The sequence below is a fragment of the Dictyostelium purpureum genome, assembly GCF_000190715.1.
Source record: "Dictyostelium purpureum unplaced genomic scaffold DICPUscaffold_74, whole genome shotgun sequence".
In the NCBI taxonomy this organism is placed as follows: domain Eukaryota; phylum Evosea; class Eumycetozoa; order Dictyosteliales; family Dictyosteliaceae; genus Dictyostelium; species Dictyostelium purpureum.
The window spans coordinates 19,100-44,910 of NW_003519411.1; the positions used below are offsets into that span (position 1 = coordinate 19,100).

At 25.2% G+C, this 25,811-nt stretch overlaps 9 protein-coding genes across 9 annotated transcripts in view; 4 read left to right on the top strand and 5 right to left on the bottom strand.

Moving 5' to 3' along the window:
• The window catches only part of DICPUDRAFT_77465 (uncharacterized protein), a gene marked incomplete at both ends in the record, with an annotated part of 2,129 nt that extends 416 nt beyond the window's left edge, over positions 1–1,713 (bottom strand). Inside the window, one exon of the mRNA XM_003286555.1 lies at positions 103–1,713. Coding sequence (XP_003286603.1) covers positions 103–1,713 — 1,611 coding nt within the window. The remainder of the gene's footprint in view (positions 1–102) is intronic.
• Positions 1,714–2,101: 388 nt separating this feature from the next.
• On the top strand, positions 2,102–3,733 carry DICPUDRAFT_77466 (uncharacterized protein; the record flags this gene model as incomplete). Its single annotated transcript, XM_003286535.1, has 2 exons — positions 2,102–2,268; positions 2,350–3,733. The coding sequence occupies 2 exons, from the start codon at positions 2,102–2,104 to the stop codon at positions 3,731–3,733; spliced, it is 1,551 nt and encodes a 516-aa protein (XP_003286583.1).
• Positions 3,734–3,799: 66 nt separating this feature from the next.
• Positions 3,800–5,209, bottom strand: DICPUDRAFT_77467 (uncharacterized protein; the record flags this gene model as incomplete). The annotated part of the gene is made up of 2 exons (XM_003286556.1): positions 3,800–5,008; positions 5,069–5,209. The coding sequence occupies 2 exons, from the start codon at positions 5,207–5,209 to the stop codon at positions 3,800–3,802; spliced, it is 1,350 nt and encodes a 449-aa protein (XP_003286604.1).
• A 442-nt stretch (positions 5,210–5,651) lies between these two features.
• On the bottom strand, positions 5,652–10,205 carry DICPUDRAFT_150581 (uncharacterized protein; the record flags this gene model as incomplete). The annotated part of the gene is made up of 5 exons (XM_003286557.1): positions 5,652–8,220; positions 8,304–8,516; positions 9,182–9,471; positions 9,553–9,903; positions 9,996–10,205. 5 exons carry the CDS (start codon positions 10,203–10,205, stop codon positions 5,652–5,654), a joined length of 3,633 nt encoding a protein of 1,210 aa, XP_003286605.1.
• A 544-nt stretch (positions 10,206–10,749) lies between these two features.
• DICPUDRAFT_97438 (uncharacterized protein) lies at positions 10,750–13,397 on the bottom strand. The gene is made up of 3 exons (XM_003286558.1): positions 13,255–13,397; positions 11,284–13,131; positions 10,750–11,215 (listed from the first exon to the last, which is right to left on the bottom strand). Exons 1-3 carry the CDS (start codon positions 13,338–13,340, stop codon positions 10,864–10,866), a joined length of 2,286 nt encoding a protein of 761 aa, XP_003286606.1. The 5' UTR covers positions 13,341–13,397; the 3' UTR covers positions 10,750–10,863.
• Positions 13,398–15,476: 2,079 nt separating this feature from the next.
• On the top strand, positions 15,477–20,135 carry DICPUDRAFT_94211 (uncharacterized protein; the record flags this gene model as incomplete). Its single annotated transcript, XM_003286536.1, has 6 exons — positions 15,477–15,727; positions 15,938–16,158; positions 16,210–16,700; positions 16,765–16,923; positions 17,008–19,204; positions 19,289–20,135. 6 exons carry the CDS (start codon positions 15,477–15,479, stop codon positions 20,065–20,067), a joined length of 4,098 nt encoding a protein of 1,365 aa, XP_003286584.1. The 3' UTR covers positions 20,068–20,135.
• A 395-nt stretch (positions 20,136–20,530) lies between these two features.
• DICPUDRAFT_150584 (uncharacterized protein) lies at positions 20,531–21,585 on the top strand (the record flags this gene model as incomplete). Its single annotated transcript, XM_003286537.1, has 3 exons — positions 20,531–20,762; positions 20,823–21,226; positions 21,304–21,585. 3 exons carry the CDS (start codon positions 20,531–20,533, stop codon positions 21,583–21,585), a joined length of 918 nt encoding a protein of 305 aa, XP_003286585.1.
• A 441-nt stretch (positions 21,586–22,026) lies between these two features.
• Positions 22,027–23,245, bottom strand: DICPUDRAFT_150585 (uncharacterized protein; the record flags this gene model as incomplete). The annotated part of the gene is made up of 2 exons (XM_003286559.1): positions 22,027–22,620; positions 22,694–23,245. The coding sequence occupies 2 exons, from the start codon at positions 23,243–23,245 to the stop codon at positions 22,027–22,029; spliced, it is 1,146 nt and encodes a 381-aa protein (XP_003286607.1).
• Positions 23,246–24,090: 845 nt separating this feature from the next.
• Positions 24,091–25,512, top strand: DICPUDRAFT_150586 (uncharacterized protein; the record flags this gene model as incomplete). Its single annotated transcript, XM_003286538.1, has 3 exons — positions 24,091–24,231; positions 24,301–25,253; positions 25,437–25,512. The coding sequence occupies 3 exons, from the start codon at positions 24,091–24,093 to the stop codon at positions 25,510–25,512; spliced, it is 1,170 nt and encodes a 389-aa protein (XP_003286586.1).
• Positions 25,513–25,811: the final 299 nt, after the last annotated feature.

Below are 25,811 nucleotides of genomic sequence, written 5' to 3' on the forward strand. Positions count from 1 at the left end.
TGCTATTGGTGATGATAGTTATCTTTGGGTGCAGTTGGATGGTATAGTAAGCAATATAGATTGTATCGTAGAGTGATCTTCCTACTATATTGAATCTTTAACTTTGCTGAAAACGATATCTCCTTTGGCTTCCAAAGATCTATCAAATTCTTCAATCTTTGTTTGTCTATTTAATACAGAGAGGAAAACTTCTACTTGTTTTAATATTACTTCAAAGCTTTGATAAATGGTTCCATTTTCTTTTGATACCATATGGCTAAATGAGTCAAACCATTGAGTAAGCAACAAAGCTCTTCTGTTCATATCTTGTTTCTCTTGAAGTGCTAAAAATAAATTTATATAAATTTCTTCATTTCTTTGGTTGATCTGTTTTTGTAAAGCGATGACATCACTGAATTTTCCGATCCTACGAAGATAACCTAAAAACATGTCAAAGAGATCACTTGATATCGATTGAACCATATTGATAAACAAGCTTGCATTAAGAGTATTATAAATATAATGAAGTATCGTCAAAGTAGAGTCCATGTCCATTGACTGATACGCCTTCTTTAATAGTTCTTTTTTATCTCTAAAGGTTTTATAACTATTTAATCTCTTGATTTCTTGATTTAAATTAAATGTGTTGCTATTAATTGGACTATCATCTATAAGAGTTTTATGTTGATTTATAAATTGATTTGTATTTGTTAACTCTTCATTTTTTTCTAATAGTTGCATAAATTTTTTATTTAATTCATCCAATGAAAGTTTTAATGAGTCATTTTGTTGGCTTAGTTGTTTAATGTTGCTCTTATAACCCGATTCTTTGTTTTCAAAATCTTTATTCATTTGATGTTTAATATTTTTAATTAAGGTGTCAATATCAAAGCTTGGTGTTTGTATTGGTGCTGCTTCAAAAGATGATTGAAAATTATTTTGTTGTTGTTGTTGTTGTTGTTGTTGTTGCTGTTGCTGTACTGGTGGTGGTGGTAATGGTTTTTTGCTATCGCTTGGTTGATTTAAAAAAGGGTTTAATTCATCATCATTATTTTTTGGTCCACTGTTATTTTTTATCTCTTTTGTTAAAAATGGATTTAATTCTTGGTCTTGAATATTATTATTATTATTATTATTAATAATATTATTATTAATATTATTACTTTTAAATGAAGAGTTTGAATTATTTAATGAAGATTTTGGTGGCTCTGATGCTATAAATGGATTTAATTCTTCATCTTTATTTATTTGTGTTTCTTTATTGATATTATCAGTAATATTTTTATTATTGTTATTATTATTTACTAAAAAAGGATTATTTTCATCTTGATTATTATTATTTTTTGATGTTATGAATGGGTTTAATTCTTCCGGGTTATTTGTTGAAGATTTTTGTGGTTCTGATGTTAAAAATGGATTACTTTCATCATCTCTATTTATATTGGTTTCTTTTTTTTTTTGGGTTGGCGGTGATGGTAATGGTTTTACTGACAGACTAGCACGCTTATTAATATTATTTGAAAGAGGGTCTATAAATGTATTTTCTTTTGTTGGTTGTTTATTTGCACCATCAATATTAGTATTATAAATAGGTTGTTGTTTTATATTATTATTATTAATATCATTATTAACATTGTTATAATTATTATTATTGCTATTGTTATTGTTATTAAAATTATTATTATTATTATTTGGTATTACATCGAATGGATTTTCCTCTTCAAAAGGATTCATTTTTTATATTCTTATAAATAAAAACAATAAAAATAAAAATAAAAATAAAAAATAAAATTAAAAAAACAAAAAACAAAATTAAAAAAAAAAAAATTAAAAAAAAATTTTTAAAAAAAAACTGAATCATTGCTTTCATTTTTATAAATCGACTGTAATCATTTATATATAATAGTCAATAGTTTCAATTATAAAATGATAGTAAACAGTATTTTTTTTTCTTTTATTTTTAAAAATAATTTATTAATAAATATTAAACAAAAGTCACAATAAAATAAATAAATAAAAATATAATAAAACATTATTTAAATTATCTCAATTTTTCAACAAAGGTATTTAAATATAAAAAAAAAAATTCTATTATTCTTTTTAGTTTATAACTATTTATAAAATGTTTCAAAATATAAAAACAAATAATAGTAATAGTATTTATATTAATAATAATAATAATAATAATAATAATAATAATAATAATAATAATAATAATAATAATAATAATAATAATAATAATAATAATATAAAAAATATTATTGAAAATTTAATTAAAAAATTTAAAGAGTATTATTCATTAAAATAAAACTATTATTATTTTTAATTTTATACGAAATATATACTAATAACCTTGGCTTTACAATATAGACAATCAAACCATCCTTTCGAAAAAAGCAATGCATTGTTTAATTTAACAAAGTCTTTATTATTGTTGGGTAATTTAACAGAAGAAGAACTAAAAGATTGCGATAGTTATATTTTAGAACTAAATAGTTGCGGTGTTTTTAAAGAGAATCAAGAAGAGTTTAGAGAAATCAATATTGATTATTTAATTAAAACTAAACAATATAATGAATCTTTATATTTCTCCGACTATTATTATAAAAGAAATTGTGAAACTTTCAGTCCATCACTGTATAAAAGGAAATCATTATTTATTAGTAGTTTTATTCAATCAATTAGAAAAACCCAAACCCCACTAAAGTTATTGTTGGATTTAAATACAAAAACTATACCAGATTCAAATAAATCTGGAGAAACATTTAAGAACTCTTTTATTGAAAGAAGGAAAAAAAGAGGTGAAATAACAAGGGATTTCAATGAAAACAAACCAGATGAACAAAAAGAAAAAGATATTAAAGAAAATGTTATTGAACAATTCGACACGACTATCAATGCAATAATAGAATCTGAAGATTTAATAGACATTAATGAAAAACCGATATTCTTTTCAAATATTTTGGACCCAATCAGCGATACAGAAACACCAGATCAAACCTTTGATATTTATCAAAAAACAAATAAAATTGTAGACCCCTCAATATTTTTACCTTCATTTTCAGTACCAAAAGATAACTCATTTTTGGAAAATAAAAAGCAAAGTGTAAATAGTAAATGTTTTGAAAATGGTTCATTTTTTTATAGCTTTGGTAGTAAACTCGAAGAAAAAATCAATAAAGATAAAGAAGACATAAATTTAGATATTAAAAAATCCCAAACAATCAACTCTGTATCTACTGTATTAGCACCTGCTTCATTTTCGGCTCCAAATGGGATCTCATCTCTTAAACCTGGCTTCAGCCATACTGAAAATAAACAATTTGGTTCTTCCATTATCAACAACAACCTGCCGTTTGGAAATAGAACAATAAATATAGAATTTGGAAAAACTCAAACCAAACCATTAATACAATCTTCTCTCGCTTCTGTTTTTGGTCCTCAAGCAAAATCAACATTTTCATCATCAACACCAATATTCGGATCTAAAGCTAAGCATTTTACCTTTTATGACCTATACAAAGCAAATGAAGACCGAGATAAATTAGAATACAAACAGAAACAAGATGGATACAAAAATAATAAAATAAAAAACGAAGAGATTATAGATATTAGAGAAGATACCAAATCAATCAAATCACTCCCATTCAACATAACAACTTACAAAATAACATTATTATTATTTGTTTTTTTATTTGCATTCTTTTACCATTTCTATTTTAATTTTGATGGTAAAAAATGGTTCTATATTTAAACTATTTAAATAAAAAAAATTAAAACCTTATTTATTTATTTAATTTTTTTGAAAACAGATAAACCTTTACTCAGTTAATATTACTGGGCTATGTTCTAATATTTCTGTTTTGTTACCACAAGTATAAGTCCATGAGAAGTCACCGTAATATAAATAAGCTCCAACCCCATGTTCACATTTTGTTTGATATGCTTGGTGATGATGATAATGTCTATCATGGCTCCCCCCAAAGAATGTTTCTGAAGGGCCTTGAATACCACATTTACAAAAATTATTTGTTTTATGGTTGCATTCACATTTAAAAAACCTTTTTAAAAGCCCATGCCATTGGACTCTAAGGTTTCTATGACCACAACATGGACATTTAGAATCTCTAATATACCCACCAAAAAGAAAGGCAAAACCATCACTGATAGAATAAAATTTTGAGAAAAATGTTACTATTTTCTGTTGTCCAGAGATATCAGCTAGTTCTCCATCAATATTTTTACTTTTGTAAAAATCTTTTGGTATTGTGATATAATGTTTACCATCAACAATTTTGGCTGATAATGGTTTCATTACAAATACTTCTTTTAAATTAACATATGGTGGTTCAGATTTTGGAATATCTATTCTACCAATTAAACTATAAAAACCAATTAAAAACAAAACCATTAACCATTTTATAATAGAGATAGAACTTTTTCTATTTCTATTAGTAACTCTGGGTGTGTCAGCAGATACATGGACAGGATGGCTTACTACTTGATCTCTAAGTCCTTTACCTACAAGGAATTTTTCTAAGTCATACAATGTTATATTTCTATCCAAACATCTCGAAGGAAATTTACTAAAAACATTCAAATCTTCGCGATTTTTGATAGAATTTTGAAATAAAATCCCTAAATCTTCTATATCTCGTCTAATAGTTATATTTCTACCATTTATAAGAGTTTGATCATTAATTTCATTGAAATTACGAACACATCCAAAATCAATTAATTTCATTTCATTCTGGTCATTTACTAAAATATTTCTGGGATTTATATCGCAATGTATAATTTTTCTTTCTTTGAATACGATTAATAAATCAATAATTTGATTTATTATTGTTTTTACAAAATTTAAATCAACCTCTTTTGAAATACGATCTTCAAGTGTTCTACCATTAAAAAACTCTATGACAACACAACCATATTTTATCCCATCTATTGTAATTTCTTTTGCCTTTTTAAACTCTAACATACCTGGGGGTCGTGGATTTAGGTTAGCATAAGTCTTTTCTCTATTATACTTTTTTTTTTTTTATGGTTAATAAATTTTAAAATTTTGTTATTAACAATTTATAAATACCTCATCTCGATCAACCATTGCTTTGACCATTACACTCCCATTTGCAAAAAATCTTTTGTTTATATTTTCATTATTTTCATTTATTTCTTCAAAGTTACCCCCAAATTTTTTTTTTAATTTCTCCATTTTAGTATTCTCCATTTTAGTAAAAAATACCGCAAATAATAATAAAATTTAAAAAAAAAAAATTTTCAAAAAAATAAAAAATTATCTTTAAAATTTTGAAAAAAAAAAAATTTTTGTAAATTTTTTACAAGCTCCCTTTATAAAAATATAAAACCCAAAATCTATAACAATACAACCACAAATTTAACTTCCCTCTTTCTTTTTTTTTTAAATTAAATACATCTACTATTAAATAAATTAAAACTGATATAAATGGTTATAGTTCCTATTAATTAAAATTTTAAAATATCGTGGAATAAAAAAAAAAAAAAATTATGATTTGTTATGTTTTTTGAATACAACAATCAATATTATAATATAATATTTATTATAAAAGAAATTTAAAAAATAAAAAAGATATATAGTTTATAAAAAAAAAATTTTGTTTATTTTAAAAATTGTTAAATTATAATTAATGTTAATTTTGATCATTTATTGCAGCTTCAACAGAGTCTAAATCAACATTTTTACCTTGTTTTCTTACACGACGTCTATTCTTGAAGGCATCACCACTAGCAATTGTATTTAAGAGATCATCAACAATATTCTCTTCACCCTTTTGTTTACCTTCTTCGACCATTTGTTTCTTCTTGGCATCTTCTTCTTCTTTAAGTTTCTTGGCAGCTTCTCTTTTAGCAATCTTTTCGGCTTGAATTGAAAGTTGTTCATTTTCTTTGGTGGATTTATCGTATTGATCCATGAATTTGAGGAACATACCAAAGAATTCATTTGGTTCACTCTTTGAGTCTTCACCAAATACAGCTAAAAGTTCTTTATAGTCAGTTTCGATTTGTTGTGAAGCAGAGGTAATTAAATCTATATCCTCTGATGTTTGAACACAGAAATCTTCAAATTTGGTTTTGAATTCATCTTTTTCTTCGCCTGAATTGAGGGTTTCGATTGATTTTTGAACTTGAACAAACTCTTTTCTTAAAGTAGCTACTTCAGCAGCTAAAACAGAAAGTGAAACTTTGGAGGCAGCTTCGACATGAGTAAGATCTTTAGCAAAAGTATGGAGATGTGGGAAATCTTTAACAACAACTTTGGTGAGATAATTGACCAATGAAATTTTATTATCTGTTGATTTTGTATCGGCTAATTTAGTAATGGTATTTAATTTGAAACCAAAAGCATTACCTCTAGCTGTACCACCATTAATAAAATTACCTAAAATTAAAATGACTTCTAAAAGTTTTGGAATTTTTTCACTCTCTTTGATTTCTTTAGTTCCTTGTTTAAAGTTTTCAATGTCGAGTTTGAGATCAGTTTTCTTTGATTCATAAGTATTCTTGAATTTTAATGCTAAAAGACGTGATTTAACTTGTGGAACTGAATGAATCTTGAGTGAGAATTGTTCAGCTGGACCTAATTTAGAAACTTCTTTTTCTTCTCTAAGGAATTCATTAATGTTATTGATATCATCTTCTGATGGAAGGAAAGTAATTAAAGCATCAATGTGATTTGGTTGGAACATTGTTTCATCACCTTTTTGGATGGCACCACAAATTTCATCATATGACTTACCTTTGAACTGTGAAAGGAAAATTGAAAGATTTTGTGAAGTTTTTGGATCAATAATTTGAACAGGACCTGTCTTCTTTGGGGCAGTTGATTCTTTCTTTTCAATAACTTTGGCTGCAAAAACATTTTCAATATCTTTGAAATCCAAATTGATATCTTTGGCGGAATCTGATGTAAATTTAGTGAAAATGGTACCTTGAATCTTTTTATCGTTCATTGAAACCCATTGTAAACCTTTCATCTTAAGTCCTGGTAATGGTACTTCTTTACGTGGATGAGCTGGAGCCTTCTTACCAAAACCACCTGGTGGTGGTGGTGGACCTTTACCAAAGCCACCTGGTGGAGGTGGTGGTGGTGGGCCGCCTCCTGGTGGGGGAGGTGGTGGTGGTGGACCACCTCCTGGTGGGGGAGGTGGTGGTGGTGGGCCGCATCCTGGTGGTGGAGGTGGTGGTGGTGGGACTCCCTGCTCCTCCCTGGTGGTGGGGGAGGTGGAGGTGGTGGTGGGGCTCCTGAACCCCCTAGTGGTGGGGGAGGTGGAGGTGGTGGTGGGGCTCCTCCTGGTGGTGGGGGAAGGTGGTGGTGGGGCAGCAGCGGCTGGTGCTGAAGATGAAGCAACAACGACAACTGGAGCTTGATTTTTTAATTTTTCAATCATTTCTTTTAATGAATTGATTTCTTCATCTTTCTTTTTACTTTGATTTGTAAACTCTTCAAATTGTTTACCGTTTAATTCATCATTTTTCTTCATTATTTCCATTTTTTCTTTAAGTTCAATTTCTTGTGTTGTAATTTTCTTGTTAAGATCTTGAGTATCTTTCTTGAGCGATTCAATATGGGATTTTAATGGAATTTCCTTAGCTTCTTGTTCGCATGTGAGTAAAAGATTTTCTAGTGATAAGATATCTTCATCGATACCAATATCTTTTTCACGAAGTGAAATTTGTTTTATAATTCTTGAAGCCAATACCCAATTTCTAATACCAACATCATCGTCAATTGGTAACAATAAGAGATCTTTAACAATTTCACGGATACAATCGACCAAACCCATTGGACGAATACGATCTAATAAAGTTTTGATAACTTCATCAACACTGTCGAGATTGACACCTTTGAAGTCATTGAAACGTTCAGACATTTCTTTATTATCTCTGGATTCTTCATCTTCAAATACAGTAATTTGCATATCCATTTCTGGTGAATCATCATAAGAGTAATTTGAAAGATTGACCAAGATATCTTTAATACCTAACCAATAAAATTCTTGACGAAGGGCTAAACGTAAATCAATTTCTGGTGGTGTATTAACAATAATATTAATAAATGATAAATAAATTGATTTGGTCTTTAGTGTTTCTCTTGTTTCAACAACTCCTGGTTTTGATTTTAATGATTCAACAATTGAAATAAATCTTCTTGATTCCTTCTTTTGTTCTTTATAGTAATTTAATAATTCAATTAAAAGCCTATTCAAATAAAAAATAAAAAATTAAAATATATTGTTAATAAAATATATTATATTTTGTTTTATAATATAATAAAAACTTACTTGTGACCATTAATCTTTGGTAAAAAACAAATAGTATTAAGTAAACCAATAGCCAACTCATTAATCTTTTCGTTTTGAGAACCTAAACATAAAATTATGGTCTTGAATGAATCCTTGATTCCAAAAATATAACCAATACCAACTGTATTGTTCATTAAATTTTTAATACAATTTAAACATTCCAATTGCTTTCCTAAACTATCCTCGGTATGACTATAAAAATTATAGTGATTATGATTATGGTAATTAGTATTTAACAAAATTTTATTTAAATCCATAAAAAAAAATAAATAAAAATTTTATAATTATAAAAAATAAATAAAAAAAAAAAAATGAATTTAGATATTGTAATGGTATAATAACTGTATGGTATATATGACTGGTACAATATAAATAATAAAAAAAAAAAAAAATTATGCAAAGAAAATAAATTTTTAATAATAAAAAAATGAATTTGATAAATAAAATAATATATATATAAAAATTAATATTCGGTGACACCTTTATCTCTATGAAATAACACACCATATATAAATATTATTTACCACACACATTTTAAAACAAAAACCACACTATTACAAAAGATTTTTTTTTTTTAAATATACAATTCTATTTTTAAATATTATTATAATGACATAATTATGAAATATAAAATTGTTGGATTAACCATAAATAATCAATAATAGTAATAAATTGGGAATATACGCACAAGTAAAATAAAAAATAAATAAAAAAACAAAATAAATTATTGTATAAAAAATAAACAATAAAATTTTAGATAATAAAAAAAAAAAACAATATGAAATAAAAATAAAAATAAAAATAAAAATAAAAATAAAAATAAAAATAAAAATAAAAATAAAAATAAAAATACTTACTCTTTTTGTTGGGTATATAAACCTAATAATTCAACTAAACGGGTGGTGGCACCTAATTTATGGAATTGATGGATCCAATCTAAACCACGTGAACGTAAGGCTACACTAATATTTCTAAGTTCAGAAATGGATAAACCATCTTCATTTCTTGGAGTAGTTGGTGAAAGTGAACCGTTTGATGATGAAATTGATTTGGTGAGATTACCAGATGATAAAGCAACATTCTTTCTTGTAATTTCTTTAATTAATAAAACAACATAATCATCTGGTTGTTTTTCATTTGCTAATTTCTAATAAATAAAGAAATAAAAGTGTTAGTATAGTCCAAATCCATTTGCAAATATTTAATAAAATATTATTTATCTACTTACATCTCTATGTTGTTCAACTAATCTTAATCTAGCATCGTATGGTAACTTTAACATACCCTCTCTTGCTTTGGCATCAGTTGCTAATTGTTCAACAAGTTGAACAAATTTTCTTTGAACTTCTTCTTGTTTCTTTCTTTCTTCATCTTGTTTATCTTTACCAAAATTAACTGCAGTAATAGCGATATGAATTTCACACTTGACTTCAGATTTATGGGTATTAATAACCATTGGTACGGTATAGTTACATGGTTCACCTAAAATTAATGAATCTGGTAATGGGAATGTAGTTCTAGAAATTTCTTTTTCTGAAAATTGTTTATGTTCAAAAAGTTCAAATTCGATACCTGGTCTCTGTTATATTTTTAATTAAAAAAAAAAAATAATATTAGTATTTTTTACTTTATAATGAAAATATTCATTGTAAATTAATTATATGAACTTACAGTTGAAAATTTTTCTTTTTTAATTTCGAATTGACATGAAAAGTTCCATTCTGGTTCTGATTGTTTGGTGACTACTTTGGTTTTTTGTGGTTTTTTACCCCAGCAAACTTTAAGATATGGACTGCAAGTCGAACCATCGGAGCCAACAATTGATTTACCCTTCTTAATGTCAACTTTGATCATCCAAAGTTTATCTTTGTCTGATGCCATTTTTTATTTCTTCCCTTCTTTTAAAAACAAAAAGGAAAAAAATTTATATATATACTACACAAACAAATAAACAAACAAACAAAAAAAGTTACAATTAAACACACACAATTACTATATTACACAAAATAAATAAATAAATAAAATACAACTATACACACAACATATAGTTTGGGTTGTGTTTTTTTTTTTTTTTTTTTCTTATAAAATTACACCAATTGGTTTTTGATGTATTATGTGTTTATATTTTAATAAAAAATAAAAAAAAAAAAAAAAAAAAAAATCATTTTTTAATTTTTTTTTAAATTTTTTTTTTAATAAAATTTTTTTTTTTTGGGTTTATGTGCAAGAGAGTAATTATCTGAATTACAAATAAAAAAGGTTTTTTTAAAAAAATTTTTTTTTGATTTATTATAATATTTTAAAAAAGAAACCTGTTGGATATTTTCATACCAAATTATATTATTAAAAATTATACAATTTATTATAAAAAGAATAAAAAATAAAATAAAAAAATTTAATTGTCCAATAAAAAAAGGGGTTATATATGTATATTTATGGGTATATGGACCAATTTATTTATTTATTTATTTATTTTTTTTTAGAAATTTGATAGATATTTTTATTTATTGTTCTATTTTTGTTTCTATTAATTGAAAGCCTATTTATTTGAAATATCGTTATTTAAAGATTTGAAGAATTTTTCAATTGCCTGATGGTGTTTATTTATAGTACTTAAATTTTTGATAACTCTGTCATTTTCGTCAATAAAACAATTTGATGATTTGAACTTTTTGTTTTGTTCAAAATATTGTTGTTCATCTTCTTCATCATTGTAATCTATATCTAAATGTGATGGATGAATATTATTATTTAAAAAGTAACTACGTATTAAATTGATAATAAAACTGCCCAATATAATTTCATCTTTATTTGAAAATGATCTATTTTGTCCTTGAACAACATCGATTTTATTTTGATTGATTGAAATTTCGATTGGTACCATTGGATTCCTAAAATAGATAAATATATTAATAATCATTTTAATTGTTATTTTAAATTTTTAATCTTTAAAACTTACTTTATATTTTGTGATGAGTCAATTAAGTTCAATATAAATAACGATGAAGATGGTTCAGCGGCAGGAGTTGATTTTAAACGAATTGGCAATTTCATTTCCAGTATTTCTAAAACTTTATAAACTCTTAAGTAGGTATCCATATGCTTAACAATTGAGGTAATTTTAAAGATAATGTCATCATTGTGAGAGTTGGGTGGAATCTTTTTGCCAAATATTATTCTGGGAGTTCTTCTTGATAAATTCATTGTCAATTGTTTTTGAGATCTTTTTAGTTGGAGCACAGAGATTTTCTTTAATACAGTTTTTAAAACAAATAATAAACGGTTTTTTTCTTCATCTGTAAATATAATATTTTTACTAGTATTACAGCTATTTACAAGTGATAATTGTTGAAGTTTATCAATATTAATTAAATCTTTTTCCCTTGATTCATGTTCTTCATTTTCTTGATCTTGATCTTGATCTTGGTCTTGGTCTTGTTGATCTTGTTGATCTTTTTCTTTTTCTTTATTTTGTTGTTGTTGTTGATCTTTGTCTTTATTTTTATTTGGCTTTGAATCCATACCAATAAATAGATTAAAATTACCACATTCAATTCTTATTTCTTTTTCTGTTAACATAATGTTTTCACCACCTGTTGTTGTTGATAATGATCCACTACCTGATGTAGAAGAGTTTGAGCCCAACATACTCGCTATGCCTGATGTACCCCCTGATGGTGGGATATTTGGTGATGCTTGATTTAAATTTGATTGGTTAGGTTGACCAGATGATGATGAACCTCCACTACCCGATGCCGAGGTGTTTGATGATAAGTGTGAAACCTCTTTAGAGAGTTGGTCAAATATTTCAAAATTAAATTGGTATTTTTGTGCTTTGTTGAGTTGACTTGTACAATTAAATATGAATTTTCTATGAAGCTCTTCTGGATCATCAGGATTATCATTTTGTTGTTGTAAAAGTTGTTGTTGTTGTAAGAGTTGAATTTGATGTTGTTGTCGAAGTTTATTGAATGCAGACGATGTAGGTAGTGATGAGTTTGGTGTTCTTGGCATGGATGATCCTTGTTGTTGCCTGGCTGCTGCTAATAATAATGCGGCATTTGATTTTAATGATGGGAGTTTTTTTAGGTATGATGAATGGTTGTGGAATGTTTTCGAGTCTGATGACTTTACATTAATATATAAACGCTTATTAATGGATGCTTGGTAAGGTAAATTGGGAAAGTCAATGTTAATTTCGCCATTAGGACCTCTAGATAAATCAGCTTCGGTTTGCTCAATAAACGAACCGGATGTATAATAACCATAGTCAATTGATAGTCTTTTATTTGATTTTCCTTGTTGATTACCCATACCCATTAGAGGCGATGCAGAGACACCCGCCACCATTGATTGTTGGTCTTTTCCTTTTAATCTCCATTTGGTTCTTAATGTGCTGACATCATTCCACCATCCTGACATTGTAGATATAGTGTCTTTCATTCTCACAGCACCCAATTTTAATTTATTAGATACACTTTTTAATGATTGTTGTTTAGTTGCAATTCTACATGTTAAATCCCAAATTTGCTGTGTTTCTGAATCACCAGGTTTATCATTATTGTTCAAACCAACTTGATCATTCTTTAGCATATCAATTAAAAATAATAATTGTTCCAATTCAATCCTTGCCATATTTATATGATCGTAAAATACTTGCATTGGATTTGGTCCTCTTTCATCGATTTTCTGTTGTTCTTTAGGTTGTTTTTCATTCTTTTCTTCATTTAGTTTTTGTAATTCTACTTCTTTTTGATGTCTAATTTGACCTAATAATTGTACAAATTTTTCATTTCTAGATAATTGACTATATTTTAAATAACAATAAAAATATTTTTTTTTTTAAAAAAATATAAAATTTAGTTTAAAAATTAACTTTTAACTGTTTAAACAGTGTGATTATTATTTTAACATTATTAATTAAACTTACTTTGAGGGGAATTCATTACCAGTATGATCAACTTGGGCAATTGGTGGGTTGTCAGGTGGTATTGAAATGGATATTTTAAAATCCATTATTTATTTATAAATATAAATATATTATTATTAAATAATATGCTTCTGATGATTTTTAAATTAAAAATGAAATTAAAAAATTTATAAAAAATTTTTTTAAAAATAAAAAATTTTAAATTTTCAAAAAAAAATAAAAAAAAAAATAAAAAAAAATAAATTTTTTTTTATTTTCAGTATTTAAAATAAATAAATTAATTTAACTTTAAATGGAAATTAAAATGAACCTTAATTTGAAAATACTATTGTTTTAAAAAGGGAAAATTTTCCTCTAAAGTGTGATTAATTAATTATTAAAAATTAATAAATGTGATCAAAATATATTATAATAATGGCGAATTTATTTCCATTGTGATTAAATCATACTTCATCATCAAAAAAAAAAATAAATAAAAAATATTGATAAAAATTAATTTTATCTTTTACTCATAATTATGATAAAATGTAAATACAAATGATCTCTTATTGATTAGAAGAGTGTATATGTGTTATTATTTGGTGTGTGTTATGTTGTGTGTGCTGATTTGTGTGTACTGCTTTGTGTGGTTGTCTAATGGTGATTTTTTCTAACTCTCATTTAATGTATATAAATTGTATATATTTAGTGTATGCCTGGTGTGAGGATTGTGTAGTTTTAATTGAAATATTATGTTTTCTGCCTCTATCTTTGAACAGTTTTTTTTTTTTTTTTAGAACAATAAAACATAATTTTATAATCATAATATAAATGGGAATATCACCTTACCAAAATGGAAAAATGACTAGTGTTATAATTAAAATGTGTGGCAATAATAGAGAATGCAATATTAATATTTTTTGTATATTTAACACCAAATCCCATCTTACAATCTGCGTACTTTATTATAATTAAATAATATCATTTATCATCACATAATTAAATAATAAAAAAATAATTTTAATTATAATTAAATATACATTCCCTACCTCTACAAAATAACACAGCGAACACACACACACACATACATGTACACACAATTAAACTACACAAAATATCTCTCAAATCTCGAACAGCATAAATAACCCCCCACTTCACACAAAGCTCTTTTGATCATTGATGTGAAAAAAAAAATTTTAAAAAATAAAAAATTAAATAAATTAATATAATAATAGTGTGGTACTATTAATAATAATCATATTTAATGTAATAGTGCACTATTGATATTGTTATTAAATATTTGATATTATTATCATTATATTTAACTTTAATAAAAATCATCACCATCATTAAATTTAATTTTAATAAAAAAGCTTTTGTTTTTCTTTTTTTTTTTTATTTTTTTTTTATTAATTTTTTTTTATTATTTTTTTTTTTTTGATTAACTTTTTTTTTTTTCCTCACAAATTAATTTATACCCCCAACCCTCCAATTTTTTCAATTTAAACACAATATTAAAAAAATAAACTTAATAAATAAATTATATTAATAATAGTACACACACCCAATATACAATTTGGATGATTAGATTACGTTAAAAAATTTTATTTTTTTTTTTTTATTTTATTTTTTTTTTTTTTTTTTTTTTGCAAAAATTATTTTTTTTTTTTTTTTAAAAATTTTACATTCAAAAAAAAATAAAAAAAAATAAAAATAAAATATTTAATTTATTACTATTTAGTAATAACAACAACAATAACAATAAAAACAAAAACCCCAATTAAAAATAAATAATAATAGATATAACAACTACACAATAAAATAATATTATAACTTATTGTTTGTTTTGTGTGTTTTCTTTTTTTTTTTTTTTTTTTTTTTATTAAATTTTTTTGTTTTATTTGTTTTGTTTTAATTTTCTTACTCCTCTTCAATAATAATTATTATTTCAAAAAATATATAAATTAGTTATAATCAGAACTATAATTTTATATAGAAATAATAGAAATTGTTGGAAAAATAGGAATATTATACAAACCACCTTAAAATATAAAATATTGTAATAATCATCATCATTATCACAATAATACCAATCCCACACACATTATAAATTTTAATTTAATAAAGAAAAAAATATTTTTTTTTTTTTTTTTTCTTATTTTTTCTAATTTTTTTGTATTATAATCAAACCAAAAATTATTTATTAAAATAATAACTAAATAATTAATAAAAGTAATAATAAAATGAAAGTTCATATTAGAAATCCAAATGGTGGTGAATCATTATATGATTTTAAAGGTGATATTTTATTTTCATTACATTTAAAGAATTTATTTGAAAATTTAATAGTATTTAATAATGGATTAAAGAGAATTCTTGCAACTATACCCCAATCAAAAGATGAATTATATACCCATTATTCAATTCAAGAGGCAACATCAGGACAATGGCTAGAATCAAGTGATAACCCATTGATAAATAGTGACAGCACATTGTTTTTAAAAGTTAGACCATTAAATCATTATATTCAACCTCTAGAAAAATTATTACAATCAGTTAAAATTTCAAATAGTGGAGGTCAAGCATCTTCTTCTTCTTCTTCATCAACAACAACAAGCAACACCAATCAATCAGCAATAATAAATGGTATATCAAATTTACAAATCCATTTGGCATTATTAATGTATGAAGGCACAAAAAAGAGTAGTTTATTGCTTTTAAGTTCAGATGTCATCAAAAGAATTATCAATATTGTATTTTTAGCACCATCAACACATTCACTTCAATTATTAGTATTTTTAGTATCAACTTCATTAACCAGCGATGATTCATCCTCATCTTTATCATTACCAATTTCTAATTTTTCAAATAACAACAACAATAACAATAATACAACAAATCAAATACCATCGGTTGGCAAAGAAAGTAAAAAAGATAAAAAAGATAAAGAACATCATAAAGATAAAAAGGAAAAAGATGGCTCCTCTTCCTCTTCATCAACAAACAGTAACATTGGTGGTGCAACAGCAAATACAGGATCTCAATCATCATCACCACAATCATTACCAAATAAAGTTCCAACACCATCATCAAATTATAAACCATATTCAATTGGCTCAAATAACTGTAATAATAATACCACAAATAATAATACTAGTAATAATAATAATAATAATGTTGATTCACCATCACTTTTCACATTAATAGATCATGCAATTAAATCTCTTTCGAATGAATATTCAAATAATTTTTATTTATATATTTTAAACTATCCATATGAAAAGGCCGATATTAAACTCGATGTAGTTCGTCTCATTTTGACAACTATCAACAATATGTATAGATTATCACCAAATCCAGTAAATTATTTAAATAGATTACATTCAGAATCTGTATTTAAATTTATTTTAGAATTTTCAAAATCAACTCCAAGAATTTGTCAAAATACACAATATATAGTTTTAAGAGTATGTAAAAAAAGTTAAAATTTAGAAAAAAAAAAAAATTACTAATTATTTATTTTATTTTTAGAATAATTTAATGAAAGAATTACATGTACAAAGACTTCATCCAATTAATATTGACAAAGTTTTATCACACCAAATTTTATTATCCGATCTTTGGTCATCTGCATTATCGACTTTGCCATTTGGTATTAGTTCTGAAAACTGGTTGTTATTAGGTTTTAGAGTAAATATTTTTTATTTTGGATTTATAAAAAAAAATTACGATATAGTTATTAATATTTAATTTATAATTTTTTTAAAAAAATAGAGTGCAAATCCAATAGAAGATTTTAAAAATACTGGTGTTATAGCTCTAAGAAATCTTTCATATTTTTCAAAGCAACATACACAACCATTCCAAAGTTTATTATTAACCCAAACTAAAAGAGAAGAATCTTTATTTAATGCCGATACAATGTTAACAAATTCCGATAATAGTAACAATAACAATGATAATAACAATGATAATAACAAAAATAACACTGAGGCCGATAATGATGAAGAAATTGAATTAAAAGAAAGACCAATTATAACAAAACCAAGATCAAATAGTAGATCATATCCATTAGCAACCGTTGCAATTTCATTGTCTTTTACACTTTCAAATATATTTAGAATTGGTAGAGAAAACATCGAGGGTAATCTTTGGGATATTGCATTTTCTGGTAGTAACTGGTTTGATGAAATTTTTGTAACCACTTTTAATCTTTTCGAATCTCTTTGGCATTCTGAAGCTCACTCATACTCCGATTTCCCACAAGTTATTTCCCACACTAGAATGATTGTTGAAAAAGTTTGTTCAAAAAAACCAAACGACGTACAAGACTTTAAAGATAAACTTCAAACTATTTTAGAAAAGAAAGAACCAATCAATATGGAAATTTCATTAGAAACCTTAGCAAGATACCATCAACTTCAAGCAAGTCACATCAATAAAAGACATATTCATAAAATATTTGGTGAAAGAGTTAATATTGAACATTTACCAAATGAAAATAATAAAGAAAATCAAAATCAAAATCAAAATAATAATGCTTGCGATAATATCGAAGGTGATTCAAGTTTAACAACTATCACTGAAACAACAAATATTAATAATAGTATTGATGCAAACGATAAAGTTCAAAAAGAAATTGATCATCAACAACAACATCCTGATGAATGCGATTCAAATGATAGCTTTTTATTATCAACAAACACAAAAGAATTTAATGGAAAAAATTTAATCAAATTCTTTGGTGAAAAGATTATCGACAACTCTAAAGAACAGTATGCTCCCCAACCATCGAACGTAAAATCATATAAACTCAAAAACTTTTTTGGTGAACAACCAGCTGTAATTTTAAATGAAAGTTTATCAACTAATGACGGTTGCAGTAATACTAATGTAACAAATGGTAATATTAATAATTATAGTAATGAAAACGATAATTTCTTAAATGACCAAAATAATAGTAATAATAATGAAGAAAGAGATGAAGAAGAAGAAGAAGAAGAAGAAGAAAATAAGGGTAATCAAAGACAATTTGGTAGTAGCCCAAGAAGTGAAAGAAACCATAGACTTCATGTATTCTTTGGGGAATGGTTTGATACCGAGCAGGTCGAATATAATGAAAAAATTAGAGCTTCAACTACTCCAGAAACTTCATCACCACCATTTAACTCCCAACCAGAGAATGCTCGTCTTCATAAGTTAAACAAGTTTTTCGGTGAACGTGTTAAAATTCCAATTAGTAAGCAACGTGTTATTGGTGAAGGTGGTGGTGGCGGTATTTTCCCAATTGACGATATATCTTCAGATAGCGATTTCGATTTAACTCATGGTGCTGGAAGTAGTAATAATTTCGATAACCTCTTATCTAGATCACCAGAAGAAACAAGATCCGATTTTAAAGCTCAAAAAGTTTTAGGTGAACGTTTAGATATTAAGAAGGAAAAAGAATCAATTAATTTTGCACCACAACCATCTCACATTAGAGAATACAAATTACATAAATTATTTGGTGAAATGGTTCCTGCTGGTAAACCAAAATCTCCACACCAACACTCTGCCAATGGAGGTCGTGGTGGACCTTGGAAAAAGGGCAATGTTTCAAAACTCGATATCCAACCATTTACTCTCTTGTCTCCAGGTAAAGGTGGCTCTATTGGCAATAGTACCTGTCCAACCCCAATCAACTCTCCAACCTCAGATAGCAACCAACTAATGATGGGCGAAGCTTTGTTCATGGCCACAGAAAGCTGCAAAAATAAAGATACTATAATGGAAGAAGATTGCGCAGGTATTTTAATTCCATCTCTATCACCAAGACCATTTTCAGACAATAGCGATTTAAATATTGCTGAAGACAATTATGACGACGATGAATTAAATAGTGACACTAAAAGTGAACCAATCATTTCAAAGAGAACTATCGATGATGATACAATTAATTTAATTGTTATTAACAATAATGACCAAGAGGGTAATACTTTCATAATAGATCAACCAACAAGTTCAAACAATACTTCTAACCAAACAGCTAAAGACGAACCAAGCTCAATTAGAGAATCATTTAATAATAGCAATACAACAACCACTACTACCACAACTACAACCACTACTACCAACACAACAACTAATACTATACCAAATAGTGTTAGTACATACAGTTTAAATTCTGAAGAGGGCGAAGAAGAACTCAAATTAAAAGAAGAATATAAAATTAAACACAAGAATCACAGATTACATGTATTTTTTGGTGAAAGATTTGACGTTGAAAATACTCATTTTTACTCTCGTGTATCAGCACCAGGTTCATATGATCCAAACCAAAACTCACCACTTCATCAAATGGTATCCCCACAACCAGATACCGTTAGATCTTACAAATTAAAGAAATTCTTTGGTAAAAATCCAGACGATGATCCAGTGTTATCATCATCTTATGATGGTGGTATTAATATACCAAAAGGTAATACTAGCGGCAATGCCCAAATATTTGAAAATCGTTCAAATGGTGGATCACCAATTAGCGGATCACCATCATCATCATTTAGAAAGCATCAATTCCAATTTATTAGTGCCGAAGATCCAGAAGGTGATGTATCAAAAACAAATGAAATCAGAAAATTACGTAGAGACTTCAAAACTCAGAGAATTTTAGGTGAAAGATTAAATATTAAAAAAGAATCAACTGTTGTAGCTTTCCAAGATCAACCATCAACTATTAAAGTCGATAAATTAATTAGTTTATTTGGTGAAAAAGTAGGTTTCTCTTTAAAGAGAAAAGAAACCCAACCAACTCTTCAGTATCAATTATCTTCTTCAAGTTTAAAATACTCTTGAACCAGTTTCAAAAAAAAAAAAAAACTAATAACAAAACTATAGTTTAAAATCAAAAAAACCTTAATTCCAAAAAAAAGAAAATAAATATTATTTATTTATGACATTTGTATTATATCTTAGGAAAAAAATAAATTTAGATTTCCCTCTTTATTGTTTTATTTTATTTAATATCTCCACTATTAAAACAACAAATTACACCACTATTAAAAAATGAATAATTTGAAAATAATTAAATTTTAAAATAAAAAAATAAAATAAGAAAAAATAAAATGGTTGATATTTGGTAATGATTTGGTTTTGATGAAGTATGCTCTAACTTTATGATTTTCTTTTTAAAATTAAGTTTTTTAATTTTAAAAAAAAAAAAAACTTAAAGAATTGCACTAAATTTAAAAAAAAAAAAAAAATCTTTTTTATTTGATTTTTTTTTTTTTGTTTTTATATACACTTATTATTTCCAATCATGGCATCAACACCACAATTGTATTATAAATTCATCACAAACTCAATTAAAAATGGTATAGATAAATTTATAAAAGATAGAAATGTTTATAACCAAGTATTATTACCAAAGATAAAATCCACACACACAGAATCAATATTAGAAAGGGTGTACCCAAAACCCCCATTCGAAAACAATGAAGGTTCATTTAAACACTTGACATTTGAAGAAAGAAAATTAAAAAACACATATAGTATGTAAACAATATTTATAATGATTATTTTTAAAAAAGAATCTAATAATTATTATATAGGAAATGATAGAATTAAACTATTTAAATTTATTACATTATTTCCAATTATGTTAATACCAATGTACTACAAATACAATGAAATCTATCCAAGTGGCTTTTATACAAAGAACGAAAACGATCACAATGCTATAATGGAAGATAAATCAATATATTCAAAGAGACTAATGAAAAACCTAGAGGTAGAAGATTTTATTGAAAAAAAAACAAATGATTGGAAGCAGATTAATGATATTAAATTAAACGAAATTATATCAATTTCTTCTTCTACTCCAAGTTTTGATTATATCGAACAAACTAGACCAAATCTAAATATGATCGAATTAATAAACGATACATTAGGAACCTCAAGCATTTACCTTTCGGTATATCAAAACTATGGTTTTTATATATTAAGAGAAAGCAATGTAATTACATTTATTTTCTTTTTTAAATTTAGTTCTTTTCTTTACTAATATATTATATTTTTCTAATTTTTATATAGGTAATTTTAAAAGAAATTGATACAATAGATATCAATGATTTAAAAGAAATTTTGGAAAAAAGATCATTAAGCTATAAAAACCTAAATTTGGATCAAATGAAAGCAAAATTTATCGACTATACAAATCTATTGAATCAACTATACTTACTTGAAGAATCAAATAGCAAAGGTATAAACGAAATTCAATATTTTAACGACTCTTTCATAAAAGAGGGAATTAATTCAAACTTTTATAAATCATTTATTATATTAAACTCCATTTTAGCAATAAAAGGTATTTAATAAATTAAGAAAACAAACAAATTAATCGATAAAATCAATAAATAAAAACCAAATAAATTAAGAAAAAAACATAAAATTTTAAATCAATATAAAGGTTAATAAATAAAATATTAAAAAAAAAATAAAGTTATTATTATTAATTTTAATTAGCAACATATTATTAGTCAAATTACAATGATGATATTTAATGGGATGAATTAATTTTTTAATTTTTAATTTTTTTAAATTTTAAATAAAAAAATTATATAAGTATCTTAAATAAAAAATTTAGATTTCCCTCTTTATTGTTTTATTTTATAATATTTTTTATAAGTGGTGTTCTGTAATTCTGATTAGTTCGCCCTGAGTAGTTGGTATACTAAAAGAATTTAAAATAAATATTAGTTAAGTGTTATTAATGTTTAAATTAAATATTTAAATTGGTTTTTTAATATTTTATAATTACATTTTAATTTTACTGGAGCCTAATAAATCTTTATAGAGTAGTTGTACACTTATTTTTGAACGAAACCTTTTAGTTAACAATTCGGATTTTAAAATTTCTTTATACTTTAACCGATCTATGAATGAAACTATCTCTTTTCTGCCCTTAATTAAACTTGAACAAAAACCACCTGTACCAGGAGTACTAAAATAATAAATATTTTCTTCTTTTAATAATAATAAACCGCACTGAACCAAAATGGTAACTATATTATCTATTTGATGAGAGTTTTTAATTTGTAAAACCTGTTGTAGTTTAAATTTACTGATTGATATATCCGAGAAATTTGGTATTAGCCTGCTAATAAATAAATCCAAAACCTGTTGCTTTGATAATAGTGTTGTATCTATTGGTGCTGATTTTATTGGACTTGATGATTTAACTATATTATTTGTTAGTGTTTCTGGTTTAACTTTTGAACTGACCACATTAGATTCGGTTTTTAACTTTTCTATGCATTGTATAAAATCTGATGTTAAAACTAAATAATAGTCATTTAAACTTGTTAAAATTTGAAAAACTCTAACCAACCCTTTTTTTTTTAATTGTTGCTATAGATCAAAATAAAATAAAATGTTAATGGTTGTTTTCCTTATATAAAAAAAATAACAAGTAATCATTTACAATTATTTTTTCAGAATCCTTGTAATAAAAATGAAAAACTGATTTTAAAACTATAGGTGGTGATTTTTTATATGTATTGGAGTCCCATTCTGATTTTAATGTTTCGAATTGTGAAAGTAGAATATCATCGGCAGATACGCTAAGATCCAAATCGTCATTGTCTATACCTTCATTTTCGTCAGCTTGAAAGCTTGAGGTAAAATCGAGAAAGTTATTTGTTGTTTTATTAGGTGTTGTTGGTGTGGTGGCTATTGTCGTAGTTGTACTTGGCTCTAAATCTTTATCTTTGGGTATATCATCATCATCTTTTAAAAATTCATCCTCTTCGTCTTCTGACTGTTCATTTAAATCTCTTGAAAAATCGAACAAATTCTTTACTTTTTTAATTGGACTAGGATTAACCAAACTATCTTTAAACTCAAAACTATTATTAAAACTGTTATTAAGACTGTTATTTAATGTACTATTTGTACTATCGAAACTATTTTCATCTATGCTGTTATCATTGCTGTTACTGGTCTTTAATATATTTGAATTTGTTCTTTTTGACATAAAATATATTATGGTTTTCTATAATATTACTATAGTATTATTAAACAAATATGTAGTGTTATAATGTGATTTAATAAATTAAAAAATAAAATGAAAAATAAAATAAAATAAAATAAAATAAAATAAAATAAAAAAAAAAAAAAAAAATTTAATTATAAAATTAAAAAAAAAAAAAAAAAAATTTCATTTTTCATTTTTTATTTTTCTTTTTTGTTTATTATCTAATACAACCAATCTTTTGGTTTTTTCATTTTTACCACTTGGTTTTATCTTTAAACTCTGTAAACTCTACCATGTCATTTTGGATAACTCTACCAATTTCTTCAATAAACTTGAAATATATTATTTTTTTTGTAAAAAAAAAAAAAAAAAAAAGTGGTTCGAGGTGCTGATTTCACTTTTATTTGTTTCAACTTTTTCTTTTAATAATATTTGTAAAAAAAACATTTATTATTTAAGGCTTATTATCAGCAATTAAATGTAATATGGAAAAATAAATACTTCTAGTGAGTTTTATTAAATATATAATAAAAAAAAAAAAAAAAGAAAATATAAAAAGTGTGTTTCAATTTTTAATGATCTCTGTGTTAATTTATTTTAATAGTAGATTTATTTGATTTAAAAAAAAAAAAATTTAAGAGCTTGAAAAAAAAAGAACCTGGTAAATAATATAATAAAAGAAAAAAAAATTTCCAGGTTTAAAAAATTTATAAAAATACTTAACCATTAAGTTTATACTTAAGTTCTAAAATTTTATTTTTTTTCGAAATTTTTAAAGAATATTTTATTTTTTTTTTTCAAAATTTTTAAATTTTATTATCTCCCATAGTTTTTATATAATAAAAATGAGGAATTTAAATCGATTTAAAATTAAAACTTATGGCAAGGACTTTGAAGAAGTATATTTTAATAATGAAAATAAAAATGGAAAAAGATTTTTTGCAAATGAGAATGTAATGGTCAAAGCAATGGTTGATCAAGAGGAGGTATTTATAAATAGTTTATAACAAAATTTTAAAATTTAAATACAATTTATTAACCATAAAAAAAAAAAGTATTTAAGAGAAAAGACTTATTCTGCCCTAATTCCACGACCCCCTGGTATGTTAGAGTTTAAAAAGGCAAAAGAAATTACAATAGAAGGGAATATATATTATTGTGTAGCCACAGAGCTTTTTAATGGTATTACACTCGAAGATCGTATTTTAGGAGGGTTTGATTTAAATTTAAATTTTGTAAAAGCAGTAATAAATCAAATTATTGACTTATTAATAGTATTCGAAAGTAAGAGATTTATACATTGCGGTATAAATGCCAGAAATATTTTAGTAAATGACCAGAATGAAATAAAATTAAATAATTTTGGTTGTGTTCGTTGTTTCAAAGAAATAAAAGATCAAACTCTTATAAATGGTAGAATTATAACTATTAAACGAGATATAGAAGATTTAGGGATTTTATTTCAAAAATCTATCATGGATCGTGAAGATTTGAATGTTTTTAGGGGATTTCCCTCAAAATGTTCTGATAGAAATATAACATTGTATGACTTAGAAAGGTTCCTTGTAGGTAGAGGACTTAGAGATCAAGTAGTAAGCCATCCTGTCCATGTATCTGCTGACACACCCAGAGTTACTAATAGAAATAGAAAAAATTCTATCTCTATTATAAAATGGTTAATTTTGTTTTTAATTGGTTTTTATAGTTTAATTGGTAGAATAGATATTCCAAAATCTGAACCAGCAGTTGCTAATATAAAAGAGGTATTTGTAATGGAGCCATTATCAGCCAAAATTGTTGATGGTAAACATTATATCACAATACCAAAAGATTTTTACAAAAATAAAAATATAGATGAAGAACTAGCTGATATCTCTGGACAAAATAAAATAGTAACACTATTATCAAAATTTTCTTCTATCCATGATGGTTTTGCCTTTCTTTTTGGTGGTTATATTAGAGATACCAAGTGTCCATGTTGTGGTCATAGAAACCTTAAAGTCCAATGGTATGGGCCTTTAAAAAGGTTTTTAAAATGTGAATGCAACAGTAACTCAAATAATTTTTGTAACTGTGGTATTCAAGGCTCTTCAGAAACATTCTTTGGGGGGAGCCATGATAGACATGACCATCATCACCAAGCATATCAAACAAAATGTGAACATGGGGTTGGAACTTATTTATATTATAGTGACTCTTCATGGACTTACACATGCGGTAACAAAACAGAAAAATTAGAACATAGCCCGGTAATATCAACCGACTAAAGGTTTATCTGTTTTCAAAAAAAATTAAATAAATAATAGTGATTAAAAATTATCGTTATTCTCAGTTTTCACCAATTATCGTTAGCGTGAAAAACCTTCATAAAACCATATTGATAAAATTAATATTAATTTCTTTTTTTAAAAAAAATTTAATTAAACTTTAAAAAAAAAAAAAAAATGCCCAAAAATTAAAAAAAAAAATAAAATTTTAAAGATTTTATAAATAATTTTGAAAGAAAATAAAATGATATTTATACCATTATTTTATTTATTTTATTTATTTATATTTTTTATACCAT